The 23,432-nt window shown below is 40.8% G+C and overlaps 1 protein-coding gene across 8 annotated transcripts in view; it reads right to left on the bottom strand.

Moving 5' to 3' along the window:
- The window catches only part of alpk1 (alpha-kinase 1), a 131,346-nt gene that overhangs the window by 75,921 nt on the left and 31,993 nt on the right, over positions 1 to 23,432 (bottom strand). For 6 of the 8 annotated variants that reach the window (XM_059964904.1, XM_059964907.1, XM_059964905.1 and 3 more), the window contains 3 exons: positions 10,926 to 10,989; positions 6,246 to 6,408; positions 267 to 421 (listed from right to left, as the gene is read on the bottom strand). In XM_059964904.1, the coding sequence (XP_059820887.1) occupies positions 267 to 421; positions 6,246 to 6,354 (264 nt within the window). In that variant the 5' untranslated portion in view covers positions 6,355 to 6,408; positions 10,926 to 10,989. Of the gene's footprint in view, positions 1 to 266; positions 422 to 6,245; positions 6,409 to 10,925; positions 10,990 to 23,432 lie in introns of those variants that run through there. The other 2 variants (XM_059964906.1, XM_059964909.1) reach the window with 2 other exon arrangements.

The raw sequence follows: 23,432 nt of genomic DNA, 5'->3' as shown, positions 1-23,432 counted from the left end.
CTTGGAATATTGGCTCATCACCATTCATGTGAGAGAGATTACTTTTACTCAAATAACAGGATGTGTTTGGTTTCATTCAGTACAGTATGAAAGCAACAAATATAATTCTATAAATCTACAAATGTATGCCCTTTGACAAGATCTTGGAAATAGTTTTAGATATATTACTATGGTGTGCAATACAAGAGAGAAACTATTTTGCTTTCACTTACAATTTTTTTTAAAAAAGGAAATGCTTTTTTGAGTAACAGGTGCATTATTCATACCAACAGATTGGGCAGCTTCTTGCTGATGATATCTTTTAGGTTTGTTTTGTCTTCTGGGCATACTTCTTGTTTGTATTGCCACCTCTCTGGTACAAAGGGCCACTTCATTTCCTTTGCCTGTTCCAGCAGGGTCCTCAGATCAGCAGAGAGTGAAGCTAGGAAGGTCAAAGTTCATGTAAGGAAATCTCAAAGAAATAAAAGACACCTCAATTGAAAATGCTAAGATATGGCATCTGAAGTTGTGAAAGCACATCCACTTGAGAGTAACTACAAGCTGCTCAATCCTTACAAAAGACTCATAATGATGGTATGTCTGTCACTGGGTACTTTACTATACCATGCCCTGCAGGTAAACAAACTCAATCAGCTCTTAAAAATGTTTTTAAAGGAAGTAAATCCTTTCAATGACACTCTATGCATGAAGAACCATAGCAGGAATGGAATGAGACAAAATGGTCATCAAAACACTTAGTAATGCACACTGTAGCAAAGTGCCTAAGATTTGTTTTGAGCTGAATTTTCTGGGGCCTTTTTGTGAACTCAGCATAGCTGATGACTTTGCGAAGAAATGATATTTTGTCCCAGTATTCCATGGTCTTTTCCCTGGACATCGCTGAAGTTCTGATAGGAGAATGGAAACAAATAGATTTTCGAAACTACCTTCTGAAGCAATTGACTACTTTTGGGTGTCAGTCAAACTTCAGAAACTATATCTTATAAGGTAAAACATAAATTAGTACTTGGGCATTAGATTTTATCATATGATTAAATTAATCATCTGTGCAGTGCCCATCAATAACATCCATCTACCTACTCAGTATTTCTTTGCTTTTATGATTCAATCCTTGTGTTAATAAATGAAGATGGATTAACAAAACTAAATATTGAGTGATGCCAAGCTAAGCTTCTTTCCTTTCTTTTAAAACAATTGAGCTCTTAATGACTTCTATAGTTTTTGGACAGAAACTTAAGCAAATAGAGGAAGAAAGCCACAAAACTAATCCTTTCTGTGAGACAACTGAACTCTAAAAATTGCTCACAGAAATTGGGTGGATGTTAAATTTAGCATAATACTCAGCAGCAGAAAGGAAGCTAAAATTCAAACAAAAGGGCACATTTCATTTATTATCTCCAGTCTTTAATGGTCAATTTCAAGCAACTGCCCATTTGTTTTGCAGCTCACCTGCACTCCTTTCTCAACTTGCTACCTGTTACTATTTGCCATTTATTCTTCATCCAACAATGAAAGTTAAAAGTTACCCCGATGAGTATGAGAGTTCATCTGAATGCTGATAGGTTTATACAGCTTGGGATTAGGGCAGAAATTGAAAGGTGAAAAAAGAATGTATATTATATTCTGGAAAGTAAAGAGCCACTGGAACAGATTTTCACCTGATGTGGTGAATGGTTGTTTTCTGTAAGCCTTCAAGAGGAAACAACTCCTCCCTCATTAGGACAGAGATGGCAACATACAGAAAGAGTAACTTGTTAACAGTAATGTGTGCTGAATTACAATGTAGTCTGACTAGGTATTATATTCTGCTTCTGCAATTCCATTGACTTCAATGCTTACAGTTTTCACAAGCAGAATTAGCATGCACCAAGTAGAAAGCATGTTTAGATCAAGTGAATGAAGATGTTTTTTACCCCTAAGTGCCTTATAATACTAACTTAATATGAGTTCCTGGGACTGCCTTTGAGTTTTCCTTTATTGGTGTGTTTTATATCCTCATTTTGAGGGTCCTCTAGTCTCCTGCAAAGAATACAGAAACAGACCACTAGAACCTATACAGAATTGCCCAGGCAAGCAGATTTATTAATAAGTATGGACAATTGGGAACTTGATATTCTCATGTGCGTCTGTACAATGGATAAGCTTGCATGAGATGGATAATCTTCCTCAATTTATCTACCTTTTGCCATCAGAAGGCAACCCCAAACATAAGTTAGGCAAACATCTAGATGTATTTGAGCAGAATTGGAAGAGCATTGAGCATCTAAAAATAATCTCACAACATTTCTTTAATAAACTAAAAACAGCAATAATGCTTCTAGACAGAGGAAAAGAACCTAGCATCCCAGCAGCTACATTCCTACTACATATTTATAAACCCTCATTCCCCATAACATTTTAATTGGCGATGTGAAAAAATGAGACAAACTGTTGTAAAGACTGTTTCAGAACTGTTGAGAGTGAAAATATTCAGGGCGATATTGAAATTAACTCTGTTTAAATGCATGCCACTTCTAGAGAAAAAAAAGTAAACACGTAACTCCAAAAGGAAAAACCTTTAGATTTTGGGAGTGACGTCAAGAAATGGTGGATGTTTGGGCAACAGTCACCTACGCATTAAAACTAACAACTGGAAATACAGGATAGAGGGATATGTGGTTTCCCAGTTTGATCTCCTATCCTGAAAATACGCCCCGTTTTTTAATTAGTTTGTTGCTTCACCCCAATGGCCTGAGGAAGAGGTTCCAGAGATCCTTATCACACTTTCATTCTAGAGGGCTGCACCATATCATTGGTGATTACTGGAGGCTCTTATAGTACTCCGACTGGAACAAAATTGATTAGATCCTCTAGAAGATACCATCTAGAGAGTGAAAAGATGTCCTACCCAGTTGAGAAAGTTGAAGGGGCCCAGCTTAAAGAGTAATAGGATTTCCATGTTTCAGGCAGGCCTTCATTAAGGAACAATATTCTATTTGTATGTTGTGATTAACTACCTATACCTCGGGTCACAGAGAGACTGCGAGCAACGTCATGAGCATTTAGCATGCATCAGATTCTGCAAATAAATTGCCACCCATTCTTTTCTGATTCTGCTAACCATGCGCAGCCCACTTTTACTTAAAATTGCACTTTAAAAACTCACATCAAATGTCAATTTTGTCCTTGCATTAATTGGTGCTCTTTATTAGTCTTTTTTAAAGTAAAATACGCTGCACTATAAATAGCACAATTTAATTGCCAACCATGTCAGTGTCCATCCTTATTGTATCATCCAGCTACCTTCCTGAAACTTGGGAGCGCTGCAGTCTATGGCATTATTTAGGCGCTTCCATAAGCGATTGCCCATCTAATCTGTACTATCAACCACCCATTCAAAGGTTCAAAGTACATTTATTATCAAAGTCTATATGCAGTATCCAACCCTGAGATTCACCTTTCCACAGACAGCCATGAAACAAAGAAAAGCATGAAACCATTTACACTAACTTACACTTAAATAAATCATACATTCACTTGTATGTTGCCAAGCCTTTATTTGGTATGATCTAAACCCTGAAAGTCCATTCTTAAATGCCTCCATATTTCTATCTCTCCCTGACATCTTTAAGATGCTGCTTAATAAACTACCTCTTTCATAAAACCATAACATTTAGGAGCAGAACTAGGCCATTTGGCCATTGAGTCTGCTCTGTCATTCAATCATGCGCTGATCCACTTCATCCAGTCATCCCCACTCCCCTACTTTCACCCCATACTCTTTGATGCCCTGGCTAATCGAGAACCTAACTATCTCTGCCCTAAATATACCCAATGACTTGGTCTCCACAGCCACTCATGGCAACAAATTCCACAGATTTACCACTCTCTGATTATAGTAATTTCTCCGTATTTCAGTTCTAAAAGGATGTCCTTCAATCTTGAAGTCGTGCCCTCTTGTCGTAGAATCAAATAATTTTGCTATATCTAATCTCTTCAGGCCTTTTAACATTTGGAATGTTTCTATGAGATTCCCCCTCATTCTCCTGAACTCCAGGGAATACAGACCAAGAGCTGCCAGACATTCCTCATACAGTAACCCTCTCATTCTTGTGAATCTTCTCTGAACCCTCTCCAATGTCAGTATATCCTTTCTAAAATAAGCAGCCCAAAACTGCACACAATACTGCAAGTGTGGTCTCACGAGTGCCTTATAGAGCCTCAATGTCACATCCTGGCACTTACATTCTATACCTCTAGAAATGAATGCCAACATTGCATTCACCTTCTTTACAACTGACCCAACCTGGAGGTTAATCTTTAGGATATTTTGCACAAGGACTCCCAAGTCTCCTTGCATCTTTGTAATTTGAATTCTCTCCCTATCTAAGTAATTGCCTGCCCATTTATTTCTTCCACCAATGTGCATGACCATACACTTTTCAACATAGTATTCCAAGCTTCTGGTCGTCTGTCCTGATATCTTATGTGCCTTGGGCATCAAATTTCATCTGAGAAGACTGCATGGGATATTTCAGTACATTAAAAGCTGATATAAATGGAAGGTGCAGTTGTTGGAATTTATCGCACAATGAGCATCATGGTCGAGTGTTATCCCCATAGTACTCTGAAATGAGGACAACTATTCATGGTTCACATAGTCATAGAAAAGTACAGCACAGAAACAGGTCCTTCACCCCACCTAGTCTGTGCTGAACCATTTAAGCTGCCTACTTCCATCGACCTGCACCAGGACCATAGCCTTTCATATCTCTACCATCCATGGACCTATCCAAACTTCTTTTAAAGGTTGAAATTGAGCTCGCATGCACCACTTGCGCTGGCAGCTCATTCCACACTCTCACAATCCTTTGAGTGAAGAAATTTCCCCTCATGTTCCCCTTAAACTTTTCACCTTTCGCCTTTAACCCAAGACCTCTGGCTGTAGTCCCAGTGGAAAAAGCCTGCTTGCATTTACTGTACCGATCATATCATAATTTTGTATACCTCTACCATGGTAGAGGTATAAAGTCCTCAACATTCCAAGGAATAAAGTCCTAACCTATTCAATCTTTCCTTATAGGTCAGGTCCTCCAGTCCTGGCAATATCTTTGTAAAATATTTCTGTACTCTTTCAACCTTATTTACATCTTTCTGAGAGGTAGGTGACCAAAACTGCAAACAATACTCCAAGTTAGGCCTCACCATTGTCAATTTCACCACAACATCCCATTATAACATCTCTGAGAAAAGTTGCTTACACTTTTCTCAAAGACAATTTTCCAAGAGTTAACCAAAGAGATTGTGAGTGCAGCTATAATGGAAAAAGCACACAGAACTAACTGCTCGTTCCCCCTGGATGGACTGTATCACTGGAGAATTAGGAACTATTTAGAAGGAAGCTAAAATAAGCTACTTGTAACTATTCATGAACAAGAGAAAATCTGTAGATGCAGGAAATCCGAGCAACGCATACAAAATGCTGGAGGAACTCAGCAGGCCAGTCAGCTTCTAGGAAAAGAGTACAGTCGACGTTTCGGGTTGAAGAGTCAACTGTACTCTTTTCCTAGATGCTGCCTGGCCTGCTGAACTCCTCCAGCATTTTATGTGTGTTATTCGTAACTACTGCCTCTTTTGGAAGGATTGACATTTCAAAAGTGTGTGATGAGGGTGCATCAGATTGCTCATTGCCATTTGCTGAATGCTGTGTGTCTATTGCAGAGTAGTAGTTTAGTGAAAGGCTGCCTCAAGCCTGTGTTTGCAGGCAAATTGGCTAGTGTGATGTGGAAAACTTCTTGTTCCTTTTAGGTTGGCAGTGCCTGTAGAAATGCAGTGAAATTTGACATCATGTTAAAGACACGTATATACACTGCAAATATAAGATTACTACAAAGCAGTTGAATTGTGCAGGCACACATGTGCAAGCAAACCAATCATAGAAGGGAAAATGATCCTTACACTAAGATTTATGATAGTGTACTAAGAACTTGTACGTAGCAAAAGTTTGCTGATTGTTCTATTGCAGTAATCACTCACTCCATGTGTTTATTGGAGTTTAAAATCAGGACTGACAGCAATTGACAAAAACAAAGTGTGCTTCCTTCCCTTCTCTGTATCGAATCCTATCCCTATGCTGTAAATAATGTTACCTATCAACACTTGCCTGTCAAAAAAAAAGTTATGAGGCAGAAATTACAGAGCACCATGCTTGTGTAGCGCAGACCATGCTGGTGGGTGCTGTTGCTTGGCTTCTCTCAATCTCTCACCTTCGCACTGCTGGTACTTTGTCTTGTCTTCTTCTGACGGTTCTGATGGGGGTGCATCGAGGGCCTGTTTGCACTCCTGTAGGAGTGCTACCATCTCTTGGTTATTCATGACCACTCACTCGACTATGAATTGAACTTCCCTGGGTGTGGAATGATCAATTACCTATGGGAAGACACAAAAGGCAAATAAAAGATCCTTCAGGCGAACTACCTGGTGAACAAAGGGGAGAAATGATTAACTAAACCGTCATCAATTATCTGCAAGTCTCAAGCAGGGCAAGATAATGCTTGAGTTACATCAAAATACACGCCAGCCTCCGTGGACATTATCTGTCAGCTTCTAAGTTCCTGACTGAGTTTGGTGCTGGGACGTTAACAGCTGCGACACTCTTTTCTCACACACACATATAGACACATTGCACCCACTTCCCAGCACCTACACCACTGCTTTCTTTTTAAGATGTATTCAATGATTGACTCTCCGGGCCACATTGTACATCCATCAAACAGGGCCGTTTGTTTGAGCCTAATACACAGTACTTCAAATGGTAGCCGGCTTGTTTGTCTCAGCTGCTGGTGCTCTGAAATCTGGCTCCCTTTGCAGATTTCCGCATTCCGACAGCAACAGCTAAGCAAGTGTGCACGTGCTGCCTTACTTAAAGATCTCAGTTTTGACTTAATTTTACTTGCTGTGAATCTCTCCATAAATACTAATAGTCTGATAGGGAAATATGGGAGAGCACCAAATCACTGATTCATACTACATAGAAGCAAGTAATTAATTCCTGCAGTTGGCACTGAACCCCTTTTCACTTACCCACCCCTCACCCCAACTTTAAATACTGCCAGCTAAATGAAAGTCCCGGGTAATATTGATAAGCGGAAGCACTGTGAGATCACATATGTTGCCTACCTTTGTGTCAAAACAAAATCGCTTGTGCAGTGGCGAATGATCTAGAGATCTGGTATACTTTTTATGGTTGGTGATGGACTACAAACTAATAGAAAACGTGGTGATAGTTTAATTATTGAAGTCTGATTTGGATTGACCAATATCAATACATAAGCCAGCCGGTGGTGTAGTGGCATCGCTCTGGACTTCGAGGTGAGTGGTCCCGAGTTTTGAATCCGGCTAGCTCTTCGCACGCTTTCCATCCGTGCTGGGTTGAGTGTCGAGCTAGCAACTCAGCCTCGTAAAAAACAGCCAACTGCTAAAGAACTGGCAGGGCTGCTGCCTGGTGTGCCACAAGGTGTGGAAAGGAACAAAGACAACAATATCACTATATCGGTGGCACGGTAGCGTAGAGGCTAGCACAACGCTTTACAGTACAGGCAACCTGGGTTCAATTCCTGCTGCTGCCTGTAAGGAGTTTGTATGTTCTCCCCATGATCGCATTGTTTCCTCCAGGTGATCCAGCTTCCTCCCACAGTAACTGTTGGTAGATAAATTGGTCATTGTAAATTGTCCCGCGATCAGGTTAGAATTAAATCTGGTGGCGTGGCTCGAAGGACCTATTCTGCACTGTATCTCAATAAACAAAATAATAAATAAATAAAACAAGTCATTGAAAATCAGTTATCAATGGATCACAAAGCTTCTGACTCTTGGACAGAGTATTGAATAAAAATGGGGTGGACTAGGAACATGCAGTTGAAGGCTGTTGGGCATTTTCTATTTCGTGCCAGAGATGAGCTGGCTTCCTACAGCTAGCAAAAAGAGGAGGAAATTTCCCAAGCTATATGTGGTAGGGAGTTGGAAGTTTAGCAAAAGCAATAAAATTTTATCGTGTTAGTCTTCATAAGTTGTGATCAATAGAAATTGGGAAAATTTGTCTACCAGTGTTGACACTTTCTGGGAATTATCTACAATGTAACAATAAATAATCGATTTTATTTTTTGACTCCATCAAATATCAATGTGCACAGTGAATAACCATCCATATTTCAATACACAGCTTTAAGTACAAGAGATCAAAGCAAATATAATTGAAACAAAGCTGGAATTTTGTTGGCAGTTTTAGCTTAATGTTTCATATCAGAATCAGAATCAGTCCTGGATACTGCGGAGGCTAGTGCCCATGATGGAGCTGACTAAGTTTACAACTCTCTGCAGCTTATTTATATCCTGTGCAGTAGCCCCCCGCCAATATATCATATAATTGTTATAAATTATATATTGATAGAAATGGTTCAAGTCTTGCCTATATCTTGTAGTATCTCACAGCCACTTCTTTGCTGTGGCATCAAATGAATGGACATTTCTGGCTACTTTTGCTGTAGTTGGTTGCTGAAGGAACTTTTCCAGGACTCTGGGAGAACTTGTGATATTCCTTGAATATTGCTCGGGACTTCGTTTTTAACTTCCAACTACAGGGACACTGATTCCTTCAATTTTGGATAACTAATGCTGCCCTGGAATCTGAAAAAGAACTTTAGTTGCGATCAGAAAAGAGTAGCTTTGTTGTACATCCGAGACAACAAGCTTCTCTTGATATAATCTTCAGAGGGGAGGGAGTATAATTGGGCACGCACCATGCCTGCCTAAAACAAGAGGGCAGCTGAGTACAAGAGGGCTCGAGGCAGGGTCTCATTTAAAACCACAAAGTGCGGAAACTGTTCCAACCATTTGTAAGGAACAGCCAAACTCGCGGTCTTTATTGGAACTTCAGAAGAACTGATTTTGAAGGGACATTTCAAGGGGGCTGGAGGGAACAGAATGCTTCTCGTGGCCTCACAAAAATGCTGAAGCCCAGTGCTGGCTGCTGATTGTTAACTAATGAGTTGGACTGTGCCTAAGGTAGCCAGTGGGTGCACCTGACCTCTTGTTCAATCCCTGGCCTTACCATATTGCCTGTGATGCACTGGGCTGGATCCCCCACTTTCTGTTCATTTGCAAAAGGTGTTGCCCTCCTGGGCATTGGTTCATGCTATTAAACACAAAGCTACCAAAGCCAGGAGGGCAACACCTTTTGCAAATGTCCTAACAGGAAGTAGAACCTCATTGTATGAAAGGAAATATAAGTTAATCTCATGTTTAGTTACATGGATCATAGAGGAACCCTGAAGTATCTTGTTATCCTTAGTGTAGCCTCACTCATGGCCAGATAATTATAATGGTTAATATACCTGCTATAGAAGTTTTCAGAGGCAGTGATTGGTTACCTGCCAATTTCAAAGAAAACAAAACACATCCAACTCTTTAGGCAGTTTCCTAAAACTGCAGCAATTGTCTTCTATCACTGTCAAGCACTCTGTCACGAACACTGACACCTGACAACTGGAATTGTAATGAAACATGTTATTGTAAGGAGCAGACGCATTCGACCTTGCTGCATGAACCCTGAGTGTATCCTAGGTCAAGGTGAAGGACCACTACAATCTGTCCCCTTTACTGCTCAGGCGTATCTGAGAGAAACAATCAGCAGGGCGGAATTACCTTCTGCTTCTCCCAAACAAAAGTTGGTAGTGATATTGGCTACACTGAGTCTGTGTATCCTATCCGTGAAGCATGCAGCCCTTGGCAAACTGTATTCTGTAAAACCTTCTAAATAAACGACTTGGAAAAACTGAAGTGAAAATCTTGACTTGCAGGTCACAAATGTCTAAAATTTAAAATTTCATCCTTATTTACAAATCCCTCCATGGTTTTCTTCATCTGTTTTCCTCTAATCTTCAATAGCCATATAATTGTGTAAGAAATTAGTCCACTTCCGACTACAATCTCTTAATCATCTTGCACATTAATTACTCCTCTGCTTGCAAAGGTACATGCAGTTATGAATACTTAAGGCTCCAGAATTTCCTCTCTGAAATATTTAGTACCTCAGCCTTTTCTGTTTCTTTATGATGCTCCTTAAACTCTACACCTTTTACTAAACTTTGAATAGTTTTCCCTAATATCTGTTACATAGCTATTTTACAATATTGTCTATTACATAATTTGCTCCAAATGTTGCAGAGGTGTTTCTATCACTTGTTGAGGAATGGATAATATGCAGCTAGCACCAACACATAAGCAAAAATTCCAGATTTACGACGGCTTAAATCCAGAAAGATCAGCATTGTGGAACTTCTTGTAACTGTGAACAAATTCACTGGAGAGACACTGAGTTATTGGATATAAAAGTGCTTATTCAGCAAGACGAGCAGCTGTTCGAGACACGCTTGGAAAGAGAGGCCCGCCTCACCCAATATTACATGACATTTTTCTCTATGCTGAAGATCAAAGGTAACAACAGGACAATTCTATAGTTATAATATATCTACAATGCTTCCTTTGAATCGCATATAATTTTTCAATACCTTCTTCTTCACACCCACACTCCAGACACCCAAAGTGAATGTTAATTCCCACTGACTCTCTAGCTACATTCATGCATATGCAGACATCTCAGATGATCAACCCCAGTCTGTAGCTGCAGGAAGGCCATTGTTCTGAGCTGTGTTTTAAATTCAACCTGCAATCCATATCCAAATCTGACAATTGGTTGCTGTTGAAATTAATATTTGCTATATACCCTAACTCCAGAATACACCCTAACAGAACACAGTGATACAAGTGTTCCACTGATATTAATGACAATGCAGTTTCAAACCACACATGCACCAGCATTCAAACATGTGATGGAGGAAAGAAATCATTTGGTTATGATAGATGGGGAATCACGGTGGATTACTCACCTGTGTTGCTATCTAGCTTTCCCAGTGCCAGAGGATTCACACCTGAAGGACAAGTTTACAGGACCTGTGGGAGAATATTTTGAAATATTGGTTTATGCAATAATTTCCCAAAAGAGGTGCAAAAACAGAATACGTGAAATAAATGTTTTTATGGTTGTCCCCAGTTACTTAAGTTCTGAAAGTTCACATATTTTCTATATTTTGAAGTCTATTTCAATTCATTCTTCTAGGTCCAAATTAATTTATACTGAATTGAGTTCCTTTTTCTGGAAATACTTCACTTAATGTACTAGAAATTTTCTGGTATTGGTATATTTACATCAGAAGATGTTAATAAAATTTGTGGGTGGCATAAAGGAAAATTCTACTGAAGCTTCTGGACAGCATCATTGACGATGATTTGAAAGATGCCATCCTTGCCTAGCCAAGTGTGCTTTAACGCTGTAAAATATGGTGGACTTCTTGGGAAACGGGGTGGGGATTGGGGGTTGGGGGTGTTGGGCTATATCCCAAGAGCCAATTGGAAAGAAACCTTGCAGAAAATCATGGCCCAAACTAAAATACCACACCATCAACAGATCAGACGGAATGGCAGAGGAGCTATAGAAGGAAAGCAAAAACTGAGCAAGCATCAGACAAGCCCTCAGCCATCGTTAACGATGGCCCACAACTCACGCTTTCAGTAGTACCGTTGTACCATAGTAAAGCCTTCACTGATATACTAGATATACAAAGTTCAAAGTACATTCATTGTCAAAGTATGTATACATTACACAACCTTGAGATTCGTCTCCCTACAGGCAGCCACGAAACAAAGAAACTTAAAAGAAGCCAACCAGCAGAGAGAGAAAAAATTTTATGTTCATGCCGCATATAATTAAGATTCATCCTCTTGCTCCCTAAATCCGCAGCATACCATACTTGTTCTCTGGATGCAAGGGCGGGATTGTTACAGTTTACCTGAACGGCTGGTGGATTACCTTCTTTTTCAACCGTGACAATGTAAGTATGTTTTTGTTTTATAACTGAGGGCTTGTTTCTCCTTGTGTTGCTTTTGGTCCTTTTGCTGAACACTTTCATTCACAGTTGTTGACGTTGCTTGTACATTCCATTCTCTGGGCACATGCAGTTTTCCAGTCATAGTCTCCTTAACAATATGATTTTAAAAAGGGATGTAGGAAGAGGAATGAAGAACAGGCAATAAAAGAAAACAAAATCTTAAGATTATTTGTTGAAAAAAAATTAGGAGTCATCTGCATCAGGAAGCTTAGGCATAAGCGAAATAGTAATTGATGCTTTTCATGTCCCAACCTTATGTACTTTAGTCCACAGCCGCATAACTGCTAAACAGACCAAACATAAGGAATCTCTACTATCCTGATGAAGGGTCTCGGCCCGAAACGTCGACAGTGCTTCTCCTTATAGATGCTGTCTGGCCTGCTGTGTTCCACCAGCATTTTGTGTTTGTTGTTCTACTATCAAGGTTGTCTTTGCAATGCCCCCACAAACTGGAAAATTGCATATGTCAACCCACTCTTCAAGAAAAGAGGCAGGCAAAAGACTAGAAATTATAGGCTAGTTAGCCTGATGTTAGTGATAGGTAAGATGTTGGAGTCTATTATTAAGGATGAGGTTTCCGGATACATGATAAAATAGGCTGAAGTCAGAATGGTTTCCATAAGGAGAAATCTTGCCTGACAATTTTGCTGGAATTCATTGAAAAGTTTAAGGGCAAAATGAGGGGAAACTTCTTCACTTATAGGATTGTGTGAGTGTGGAATGAGCTGCTAGTGCAAGTGGTAGATGCAAGCTCAATTTCAACATTTAAGAGAAGTTTGGATAGTTACACGGATGGTAGGGGTAAGGAGGGCACAGGTCGATGGGAGTGGGCAGTTTAAATGGGCCGAATGGCTGTTTCTGTGCCGTACTTTTCTATGAATCTATGACTAAGTAATAGGCAGGATAGACAAAGGAGAATCAGTGAATGGTGCTTACTTGGATTTTCAGTAGGCCTGTGATAAGGTACTGAACATGAGGCTGCTAAACAAGAGCCCATGGTCTTACAGAAAAGATACCAGCATGGGCAGAAGATTGGCCGACTGGCAGGAGGGAATGAGTGACAATAAGGGGGCTTTATGTGGTTGGCGGTCAATGACCTGTGGTGCTCCACAAGGGGTCTGTACTGCGACCGATTCTTTTGACGTTATATGTCAATGATTTAGATGATGGAATTGATGGCATTCTGGCCAAGTTTGGGGTTGTTTTGAAGATTGGTGGAGGGGCAGGTTGTGTTGAGGGAGCAGGGAATCTGCAGAGGGACTTAGACAGACTAGGAGTATGGGCAAATAAGTGACAGATGGAATCTAGTGTAGGGAAGTGCACGGTCATGCACTTTGGGAGAAGGAATACACGTGTAGACTATGTTTTAAACAGGGATAATATTCAGAAATCTGAGGTGCAAAGGGACTCGAATGCCCTCCTGTAGGATTCCCTAAAGGTTAATTTGTAGTTTGAGTCAGTGGTGTGGAAGGCATTCATTTCGAGAGGTCTAGAATATAAGAGCAAGGATGTAATGCTGAGGCTTTATAAGGTATTGATCAGACTACATTTGGAGAATTGTGAGCAGTTTTGGATCCCTTATGTAAGAAAGGATGAGGTGGCATTGCAGAGGGTCAAGAGGAAGTTCATGAGAATAATCTTGGGAATGAATAGATTAACATATGAGCAGTGTTTGATGGTTCTGGGGCTGTATTCGCTAGAGTTTAGGAAAATAAGGGGGATCTCATTGAAACCTATTGAATATTGAAAGATCTAGACATTGTGGATGTGAAGAGGAGTGGGGAGTCTAGGACTGGAGGGTACAGCCTCGTAATAGAATGATGTGCCTTTAAAACAGAGATGATGAGGAATTACTTTAGTCAGAGGGTGGTGAATCTGGAATTCATTGCCACAGATGGCTGTGGAGGCTAAATCATTGGTATATTTAAAGTGAAGGTTGGTGAGTTCTTGATTAGTCAGTGCATCAAAGGTTATGGAGAGCAGGCGAATGGGGTAGAGAGGGATAATAAAGCAGCCATGATGGAATGGCAGAGCAGACTTGATAGGCCAAATGGCCTAATTCTGCTCCTATGCCTTGTGATTATATGATGCCAGGATTATAGGCAGACAGATTTTTAGCAAAAGATGTATTATTATGACATACAAACCATCCAATACTGTCAAAGAGCAGAGGAATTGCAGGTTGAAGAGGCACAAATATATTGTCAACTGTAAGTTAGCGATTTCTGGTTCAAACTATAAACGAGCTTCTGTACCACACTCTGCATCTGGATCCTCGAATTCCTCATTGGGGAAAGAGTAACACCTCTTCACTGCCGACAATCAACACAGGCACACCTCAAGGATTCGTGCTTAACCTACCACTCTACTTTCTCTACACTGTGTGGCTAAACACAGCTCAAACGCCATTTATAACTTTGGAGATGACCCCACTGCTGTTGCCATCTCAGATGGCCACAAGGAGGCAGTCAAGAGTTAGATCGCCTGGTCGAGTGGCGTCACAACAACAAATCCACACTCAACATCAATGAGACCAAAGTGATTGTAGACTTCAGAAAGGGAGATTTGGAAGATCGCACACCAGCTCTCATAAAGGGGGGCAGGGGTGAAAAGCATGAGAAGCTTCAAGATCTTGGGTGTCAATATCTTTGACGATCTATCCTGGACCCAACACACTGATGTAATCTTGAATAAGGCATCCCAACAGCTCTACTGTGTTAGGGGTACGAGCAGATTTGGGATTTGGTACTCTTGCAAATTTCTGCATATGTACTGGTTGTATCTGAGTCTGGTATAGAGGCTCCAATGTACTGGATTAGATGAGGATGCATTGGGTTGTCGATTCAATCAGCTCCATCACAGGCACAGGACTTCCTACCATTAAAGATATCTTCAGGAGGCATCCATCACTAAAGAGCCTCAGTACTGGAACATTCCGTCTTCTCATTACTACTATCATAGAGGAGGTACGGCAGCTTGAAAACCCACATTAAATGATTTAAAAACAGCTTCTTCCACTCTAATATCAGATTTCAGAATAGTATATGAACCCATATACACTACCACATTATTCCTTTTTTGGCACTTTATTCATTTTGTAATTTATTCTATTTTTAAATCTTTGCACTGCATTGTTGCAAAACAACAAACTCCAGGTCATAAAAGACAGCAGTAATAATAAACCTGACCCTACGCTTCTCAGGATTACTGAAATCAACTGTACCTTTAAATGTTTATTTCCAACATGTCTCACTATTAATTGTGGTGTTCTTAAAATTTCCTTCAACAATCTTATGAGGGTTCAATTAATTAAAGGCAGAATAAAATTCAAATTCTATTGATGTGGAGGCACTGTGTTTTTAATGTGCATTTACTTGAAGGGATTCTTCGCTTTACATTGAAACGCTTTCGAGCACCGTACAAAAACGGGGGAGGAGAGGGGAGGATCCCAGTGGCATAAAACCTAGCAGTGACCCAAGAGATAAACTGCATTTACATTAGCTTCTGACAAGAATCAAATTAGGGCCTTTTGGACACAAGAGCAGGCTTCTAGACTGCAACAGATGGGCCTGAATGTGCTCCCTAGGCAAACTATCAGCGACATCTGTAGCCTCCGAATTCTGGTGGTCTCAACCAATTAACGGGAAAGAAAAGGAGGCCTCTGCATCCATCCAATCGAAGCACCAGCACGCACGTTATTGAAACTGAGCCGGGCATGGGTAAAATGAGGATTAATCACAAAAAAAAATCCACAGAGCTGCAAAGAGGCCCTGAAAGAGCTATAATGGAGATATTCAACATACTAAATCGGATTTTTCTTTTTTTTTAAAACTCCTTCTATGAGGGAAATTTAATCCATAAATTGTATTTCTCCAGTCTCTCATTTCCCATCATTTGCTCTTTAATAAAAGAAGGAACCTGTCTTTATCTAATTGGATTTTTTGAAAAAAAAGCATTAGCAAATAATAATGTTGCTGCAAGTGATAATTGTGAGGAAGGAGAGGTCCAGGGAGCGAGGAATAAACTCAGTGCCTCAGCTAATCTGATGATGCCTCAATACAATTCCATTTGCCCGACTCTGTGGAGTTTCTAACACCCACAGTTTGAGGTATTCTTTTTCAATGTTAATGAGACCAAGAAGGCTCCTCTCATACATATGTATGAACTTTGGACGTCTGCTGTGACAAACTCATGGAAGTGTAAGAAATAAAGCGGCTGAATGTGCTGAAATGCTATTAACTAATAAGAGCTTGGTTCTAAAATTATACCTTTATTAAAGTACAAAGAGGAGAAGTCCTTTTGGCAACAAAACAGAATTTACAATTAAAATTCTATAATTAAACAAGATTTTTCTATGTAGTTTGAGGCATTCCTTACCAGAGTATATGCATGTCTCAAAATCTTAAGCATCTATATGGTGGTGGGCAGGGGTAATGCAGATTCAATCATCTCACTCAAACGAAACCAGGTGAGACAAAACTGAGATCATGACTTTTAAAAGCTAAGTAAAAAACCTGGTACAATCTTATTATACTTTCCTTTTTACACGAAATTGTATGTAATGATGAAGACCATTCTTGCTCCTCTGAGAACATGACCCAGGACTTTTGACTGTTCCATGCTCCTATCTGGAGGCTCACATTATCTTGCTTTAGCCAGGAGTCTCCTGTTACAAGCAGTATCCATAAAGCAGCTCCCAGTGGCTCAGTGCTTTAGATCTGTCAGAACAGAGATTTACTTCTTCATTTACACCTCTCCTACCTCACAACCTCTGCATTATCGTCATCATTATCATCAACAGCAGTGCTATTACTACTGCTGCTCAGAAAAAGCCTCTGACCATCTGATTGCACCTTGCCACCCTGGTAAAGCATCACCACCAACTAGTGCAGAGCGAACTGATGGATGGAAGAGTAACACACACAGAATGCTGGAGGAACTCAGCAGGCCAGACAGCATCTATGGAAAAGAGCACAGTCAACATTTCTGATGAAGGGTCTCGGCCCGAAACGTTGACTGTTTACTCTTTTCCATTGATGCTGCCTGGCCTGCTGAGATCCCCCAGAATTTTGTGTGTGTCACTCGGATTTCCAGCATCTGCAGATTTCCTTGTGCTTGGGGTGGATAGAACACATTGGTTAATTTGTATTGGAGTGTTGGGTTCAGGAAGAAAGGGGACAGAAATTGTTTGACACTGGCATCAAAGGAGTGGAATGGAGACTACATAATGGGATTTCCATGTGAAAGGAATGTAAAAGCCCAAGGTAAAAAGACAGAGACCAGTGAATGGGGGAATCTAAGAGTGGGACACAGAGACTAGGAATGGAGGTGAGGAGAGGCGACTGGAATGACAGTGAGATGATAGATGGTAACAATCAAATGAAGGCTGAAGTGAAGGGAAATCAGGAATAAGGAATGGGATTACAGATATTGGTTACAAGTGCAATCTGAAAGACACTAGCATTGCTTTTGGTCATCCATGTAACTACCTGGATACCAATAGCTACTGGTGTAATTAAAATTTCTCCTACCTCATGTTCACCCTCTCAAATTATTCTCATACATTTGATTTGCCCTCTTCACATGTTCTCAATCAGATTCCTGGTTGTTGAAATATTTGTTGGTGGCACAAAACCATAAGGACACTGCAGCAAGCTAAGCATAATCAGGTATTTGCAGTAACGTTACGTGACCTGTGTGGTCCAATCAGGCCGCCAGGGATTCCTGTCCCTCCTCCCACCTGGCTCCATTTGCTCCCGTTGTTTTCTCAATTTCTACTACTCACCTCCACCCCCTTCCCCAGAGACTCAATTTACCCATCACCTCCTCCTCGCCTTCTTCACTTATCACCTGCCAGCCCCTGCTTTACTTCTTTTTTTCCCCTCACCTCTTTATACAGTCTATCTCCTCTCTAACTACTCCCCTCTGTTATACTTGATCTCCATGCCAGTTTGTTTTCCCTCATTCCTGTGTCTTTCTCACCCTTTCTCTTCTTCTCCCTCACAACCTGCCCATCAACTCTATCTGCTTCCCTACCTGTTTCTCTTTATTCCATGGCCTATTGTCCTCTCTATCAGATTCCTTCTTCCCTCATCGCCTCACCTCTTCCACGTCACCTCCTAGCTCTCACATCATTCCCTTTCATTTCCCCGTCCCCCATCCACATAACTTTCCTCTCACCTGGTTCACCTATTTCCCGCCAGAATATGTTCCCACCCACACCCTACCTTTTTAATCTGGTTTCTGCTGCTTCCTTTTTGGTCTTGACGAAGGGTCTCAGCCCAAAACAATGATGCAGTAATTTGTTTTCCTCCGTTGATGCTGGCTGACCTGCTGACTAGCACCAACATTTTGTGTGTTGCTCAAGATTTCTAGTACCCGTGGAATCTCCTATCACAGCAATGAGGAAGTCACACTTGAAGTTTTATAACCATCTACAGATTAAAATCTAAACTGCACCACGATATGATCCTGTGTTCGCTGAGTAATTCTTTGAACCTATCTTTAAATTGATTTATTTCTCAAAAGAAACATACTAGCAGCAGTCTCTATGCCTATTGCTAGATCTCCACTACCTAGGTCATGCTTTCTTCTCGTTACTGCCATCAGGTAGAAGGCACAAAAACCTCAGGACTCACTCCAACAGGTTCAAGTACAGTTTCTACCCCTCAACTATTGGGCTCTTGAATAAAAGGCGATAAATTCACTCACTTGCCCCATCACTGAGTTGTTTCCTACAATCAATGATCTCACTTTAAGGACTCTTTATCTCATTTTTGCATGTTCTCGTTATTTATTGCAATTTATTTACATTTGCATGTGCATAGCTTTTTGTCTTATGCACTCTGGTTGAACTTACATTGATCCTGTCATAGTTACTATTCTATACATCTGCTGAGTATGCCCACAGGAAAATTAATCACAGGGTTGTATATGATGATATATATGTACTTTCATAATAAATTTACTTTGAACTTTGAGATAAGTACCAAAATATATAAAGATCACGTCCACAGAACTACACATCCTGCACATTCTAAACAATCTCTTAATTAACATAATAACTGTACAGTACTGGGAAATCTGATTCCATCTTCTCAGTCAGCACTCATGTAGGCCAACATGAGCTGACAATACTCAGTTTTAAAACTTTTAAAACTTTCAATGAGAAACAAAGGCCAGCATGAACATTTTCAATTCTGGTGTTAATTAAGAAGGGTAATTAACTTCTTCTCAGGGATCAGTGAAACCCTTTAAGGATGTTGCGTGCATCCATTTTAGCAACATTTATATCTATTAATAATTTTCATCCATGTTTATTTGCTCTCTGAGAATCCTGGCAAGGAAATGGGTGTGAGAAGAGCAGAGTGTAATTTGTGGGGTAGCTGTGACAGGAATTGTACGTCCTGCAGGTTTATCTGATAATTCCATCCAACCTACATAGTCTGTTACCAATACTCCACACACATGAAGCAGTACACTACATCTCCCACTCAACCCTCCATAATTATCTGATTGCCCTATAATCACCTAAATCTCCCATCTCCCCATGGAATCTACCAGTTACCCAACCCTTCCTTTCATCACCCCCAACCCACAATCGCCCTCAACATTTGCTCTTCGAAACTTTCCAACCATCCATTATTATCACTCTGCTAACAGTGATAAGGTGTACCAAGGGTGCGCAAATTGGTCTGAGATTCAGGGAGTTTCCCAGGAGTTGAAAAACATTTACACAACATTGATTTCAAAAAATCATACCTTTTAAGTTTTTGTACCCCGTCCATTTCTACCTCACTGCTCCAGAACAATCTTCTAAAATTTTAAAGTAATTAGACCTTAGCCAAATTCTCTTCACTGAGAATCTGTCCAGAAATATAAACCCATCCCTCTTGTTCTTGTGACCCAGAATTTCACAGAGCATTAGAAGCGCAATGGCCCCAAGTGATACCGTTTTCTATTCTTGCTCAGTACTAACTTTTCCAAGCATCCGATTTATTTTATCTATTCTTATTGTTGTGATGGCTTCAATTTGCATCAATCACGCAAAGACCCTCAAATCACTTTCATTTCCCACATTAGGTTCTTGCTACTTAAGCAATAATCCCATCTGGAGTGTTTTTTGCTACTATGTGAAGCACTTTCATGGATTTCATGAAAGCTTATCAATAATTCAACTTGACTCCACCGAAAGGAGATGTTTTCCATAATTTGCAAACAGAAAGTAACTTGCATCATTCAGGAAATAAATTTACATCTGATATCACCTTGTGGACACAACACAATACTGCACCCAATTAATTTTCAGTAAGTACTATTAGCATTACACCACAAATTCTTCCTTCCTTATTGATGTGACAGAAACTGAGCTTTGGTAACTTAAACCTGTATCCAACAATTTACACACAGTATAAACTCCACATTTGAATTGAAAGGCTTGTCATATGAGTATTGTTTGATGGCTCTGGGCCTATACTCACTGGAATTCAGAAGAATGAGGGGTGACCTCATTGAAACCAATCGAATGTTGAAAGGCTTCAATAGAATGAATGGGGAGAGGATGTTTCCTACGGTGGGGGAGTCTAATACCAGAGGACACAGCTTCAGAATAGAGGGACATCCTTTTAGAATGGAGACGAGGAGGAAGTTCTTTAGCCAGTGAGTGGTGAATCTGGGGAATTTGATGTCACAGGTGGCTGAGAAGGCTCAGTCTTTATGTAAGGCAGAAGTTGATAGATTCTTGATTGGTCAGAGAATGGGGGGATATGTGAGGGGGGGGAACAGGAGATTAAGACTGAGAGGAAAATGAATCAGCCATGATGAAAGTGGATCAGACTTGATTTGCCAGACTATTTTATACCTCATTCTTTCAAATTAAATCATAATTTATCTCAACTTGCCTCCACTTGTAAGCATACTTTACCCATATAAAAAATCCTGCCCACAACTCTGAAACTACTTGTTGCACAGCCAAATTTAAAAAAAAAAATAGCTTAGAGTTTAAAAGGGAAGGGAATATGATCTGACATGAATGAGAAGCTAGGATGCACTAACAAATAGACACCCAAATTCAAGTTCCATTACTTGCTTGCAAACAAATCCATATCAAAACAGCAGAACGATCGGCTGATTTGGCTGCAAGGGGAATCCTTTGATTGAAGTCTCAGTATAGTTTTCAGGGTGGATGGATCACTGTACAAGACTAGTGTCCATGGACCCATGAACTTTTGCACTTGTTTATTTTGTAACTTTTAGCAATATTTATGTCTGGCACTGTACTGCAGCCACAAAACATCAAATTTCATCACATATGTCCAAGATAATAAACCCGAAACTAATGTTTATTCTGAAACTTCAAGAAGCATTTGGTTGCTAATCATAAGGTTAGCATTGTTCAAATAAGTGTTGCTTTAAATGTCACATTACATTCACTGGATAAGACTCATTCTTATTCCCAAGTTCTCATGAGCTGCATCAGGTCAGGTTTAGTCTGGATTTGCAGATAAACATGCACACAAACAGAAGTAATGGTGTGGAGTAAAGCTACATAATGTGAAATAAAAAAAGTGCAGCAGGGAGTGTACTTTGATAGCACAGATAATGCAATGCGATTGAAAACCCTGATGCAATGTCTCTCAACCATCCTACCTTCCCCCCCAATTCCTTCACAGCTGCTGCAAAACTTTGAGTTTCTTCAACAGTTAGTTTGTCACTGTGTGATTAAAAATTGGTTTAACCCAGAGTAAACTGCCTTTATGGCTCTCAAAGTCCACCCTACATCCCCGTCGTGAGAGGTGGAAACAGGTAAGGCAGGCCAGCAGGGCTCCCGTGAAGCTGTATAGGCTGCTCCTCTGTATAACGGATACAATGGATTACAGAAACTGATCAACTTCGATGAGCAACATCGACTTTCAGTGATGGAGATGGGAGGTCATTGATGACCTCTGCTCCTCTGACAGTAAAGAAGAAGTAACTGCCTTTATAACCATTTCTGTGTCAAACCCCAAATATTGGATTGGGTGATAGGCTCAGAAAATTTTCCCTGGAGTGGAAAAGGCTGAATGGGTGACCTTTTAGAGGTTTATAAAATCAATAGTTAAGGTTATTTCCCCAGGGATGAGGGGTGGGGGTGTTGGTAATCAAAAAGTAAGAGACCTGGTGGGTAATTTTTCACACAGATGGTGGTGAGCCAATGGAACGAATTGCCAGAGTAAGTGGTAGAGGCAGGTGCAATTATGGCATTTAAAAGGCATTTGGACAGTTACATAAATAGGTAATGTTTAGAGGGATGTGAGCCAAATGTAAGAAAACAACTTGCTTGGCATGGACCAGTTAGGCCAAAGGACCTAATTCTATGACTCCATGACTATATTGTGAAATTCAGAAGTGCTTTTGTGTCAAGAAGACACATGATGAAGTCATTTCCTGTGCAATGATCTTTGTGCACAGTTGACAAGGAAATCTGGCATACACTTCCCTAGATTATAGTACAGACCTAACAGAGCAAGGCCTTACTCCCACGGTACGGAGCCCGGGTGCTCTGCAAGCAAGCAATTAAGTTCTCAAATGTCTTCTTTCGTTAAGGATTGTGGTTTCCCTACTGCCGTCATCAATGATGCCCTCACCCGCATCTCCTCCATTTCCCGCACTTTGGCCCTCGCCCCATCCTCCCGTCACCACAACAGGGACTGAGTTCCCCTTGTCCTCACCTACCACCCCATCAGCCTCTGGATCCAGCATATTATCCTCCACAACTTCCGCTACCTTCAACAGGACTCCACCACTAAACACATCTTTCCCTCTCTACCCCTCTCTGCTTTTCGCAGGGATCGTTCCCTCCGTGACTGCTTGGTCCACATGTCCCTCCCCACAGATTTACCACTTGGCACTTATCCCTGCAAGCATAAGTGCTACACCTGTCCCTACACCTCCTCTCTTACCACCATTCAGGGGCCCAGACAGTCCTTCCAGGTGAGGCAACACTTCACCTGTGAGTCTGTTGGGGTCATCTATTGCATCCGGTGCGGCCCCCTCTACATCGGCGAGACCCAATGCAGATTGGGGGACTGCTTCGTCGAGCACCTCCGCTCCGTCCGCCAAATCAGACAGGATCTCCCAGTTGCCACCCATTTCAACTCTCCTTCACATTCCCATTCAGATATGTCCATACATGGCCTCCTCTACTGCCATGATGAGGCCAAACTCAGGTTGGAGGAGCAACACCTCATATACCATCTGGGTAGTCTCCAGCCCCTTGGTATGAACATCGAATTCTCCAACTTCCGGTAATTCCCTCCCTCTCCCTATTACACTTTCACTCTGCCTCCTCTTCTAGCTGCCTATCACCTCTCTCATGATTCTGCCTTCTTCTACTACCCATAGTGCTTTCCCCTTACATTTCTTCTTCACCTTTCCTGCCTATCCCCTTCCTGCTTCCCCTCCCCTACC

Source organism: Hypanus sabinus, chromosome 3, assembly GCF_030144855.1.
Source record: "Hypanus sabinus isolate sHypSab1 chromosome 3, sHypSab1.hap1, whole genome shotgun sequence".
NCBI lineage: Eukaryota > Metazoa > Chordata > Chondrichthyes > Myliobatiformes > Dasyatidae > Hypanus > Hypanus sabinus.
The sequence above is the reverse complement of the archived record's forward strand: the minus strand, read 5'-3'. Positions and strand labels throughout refer to the sequence as shown.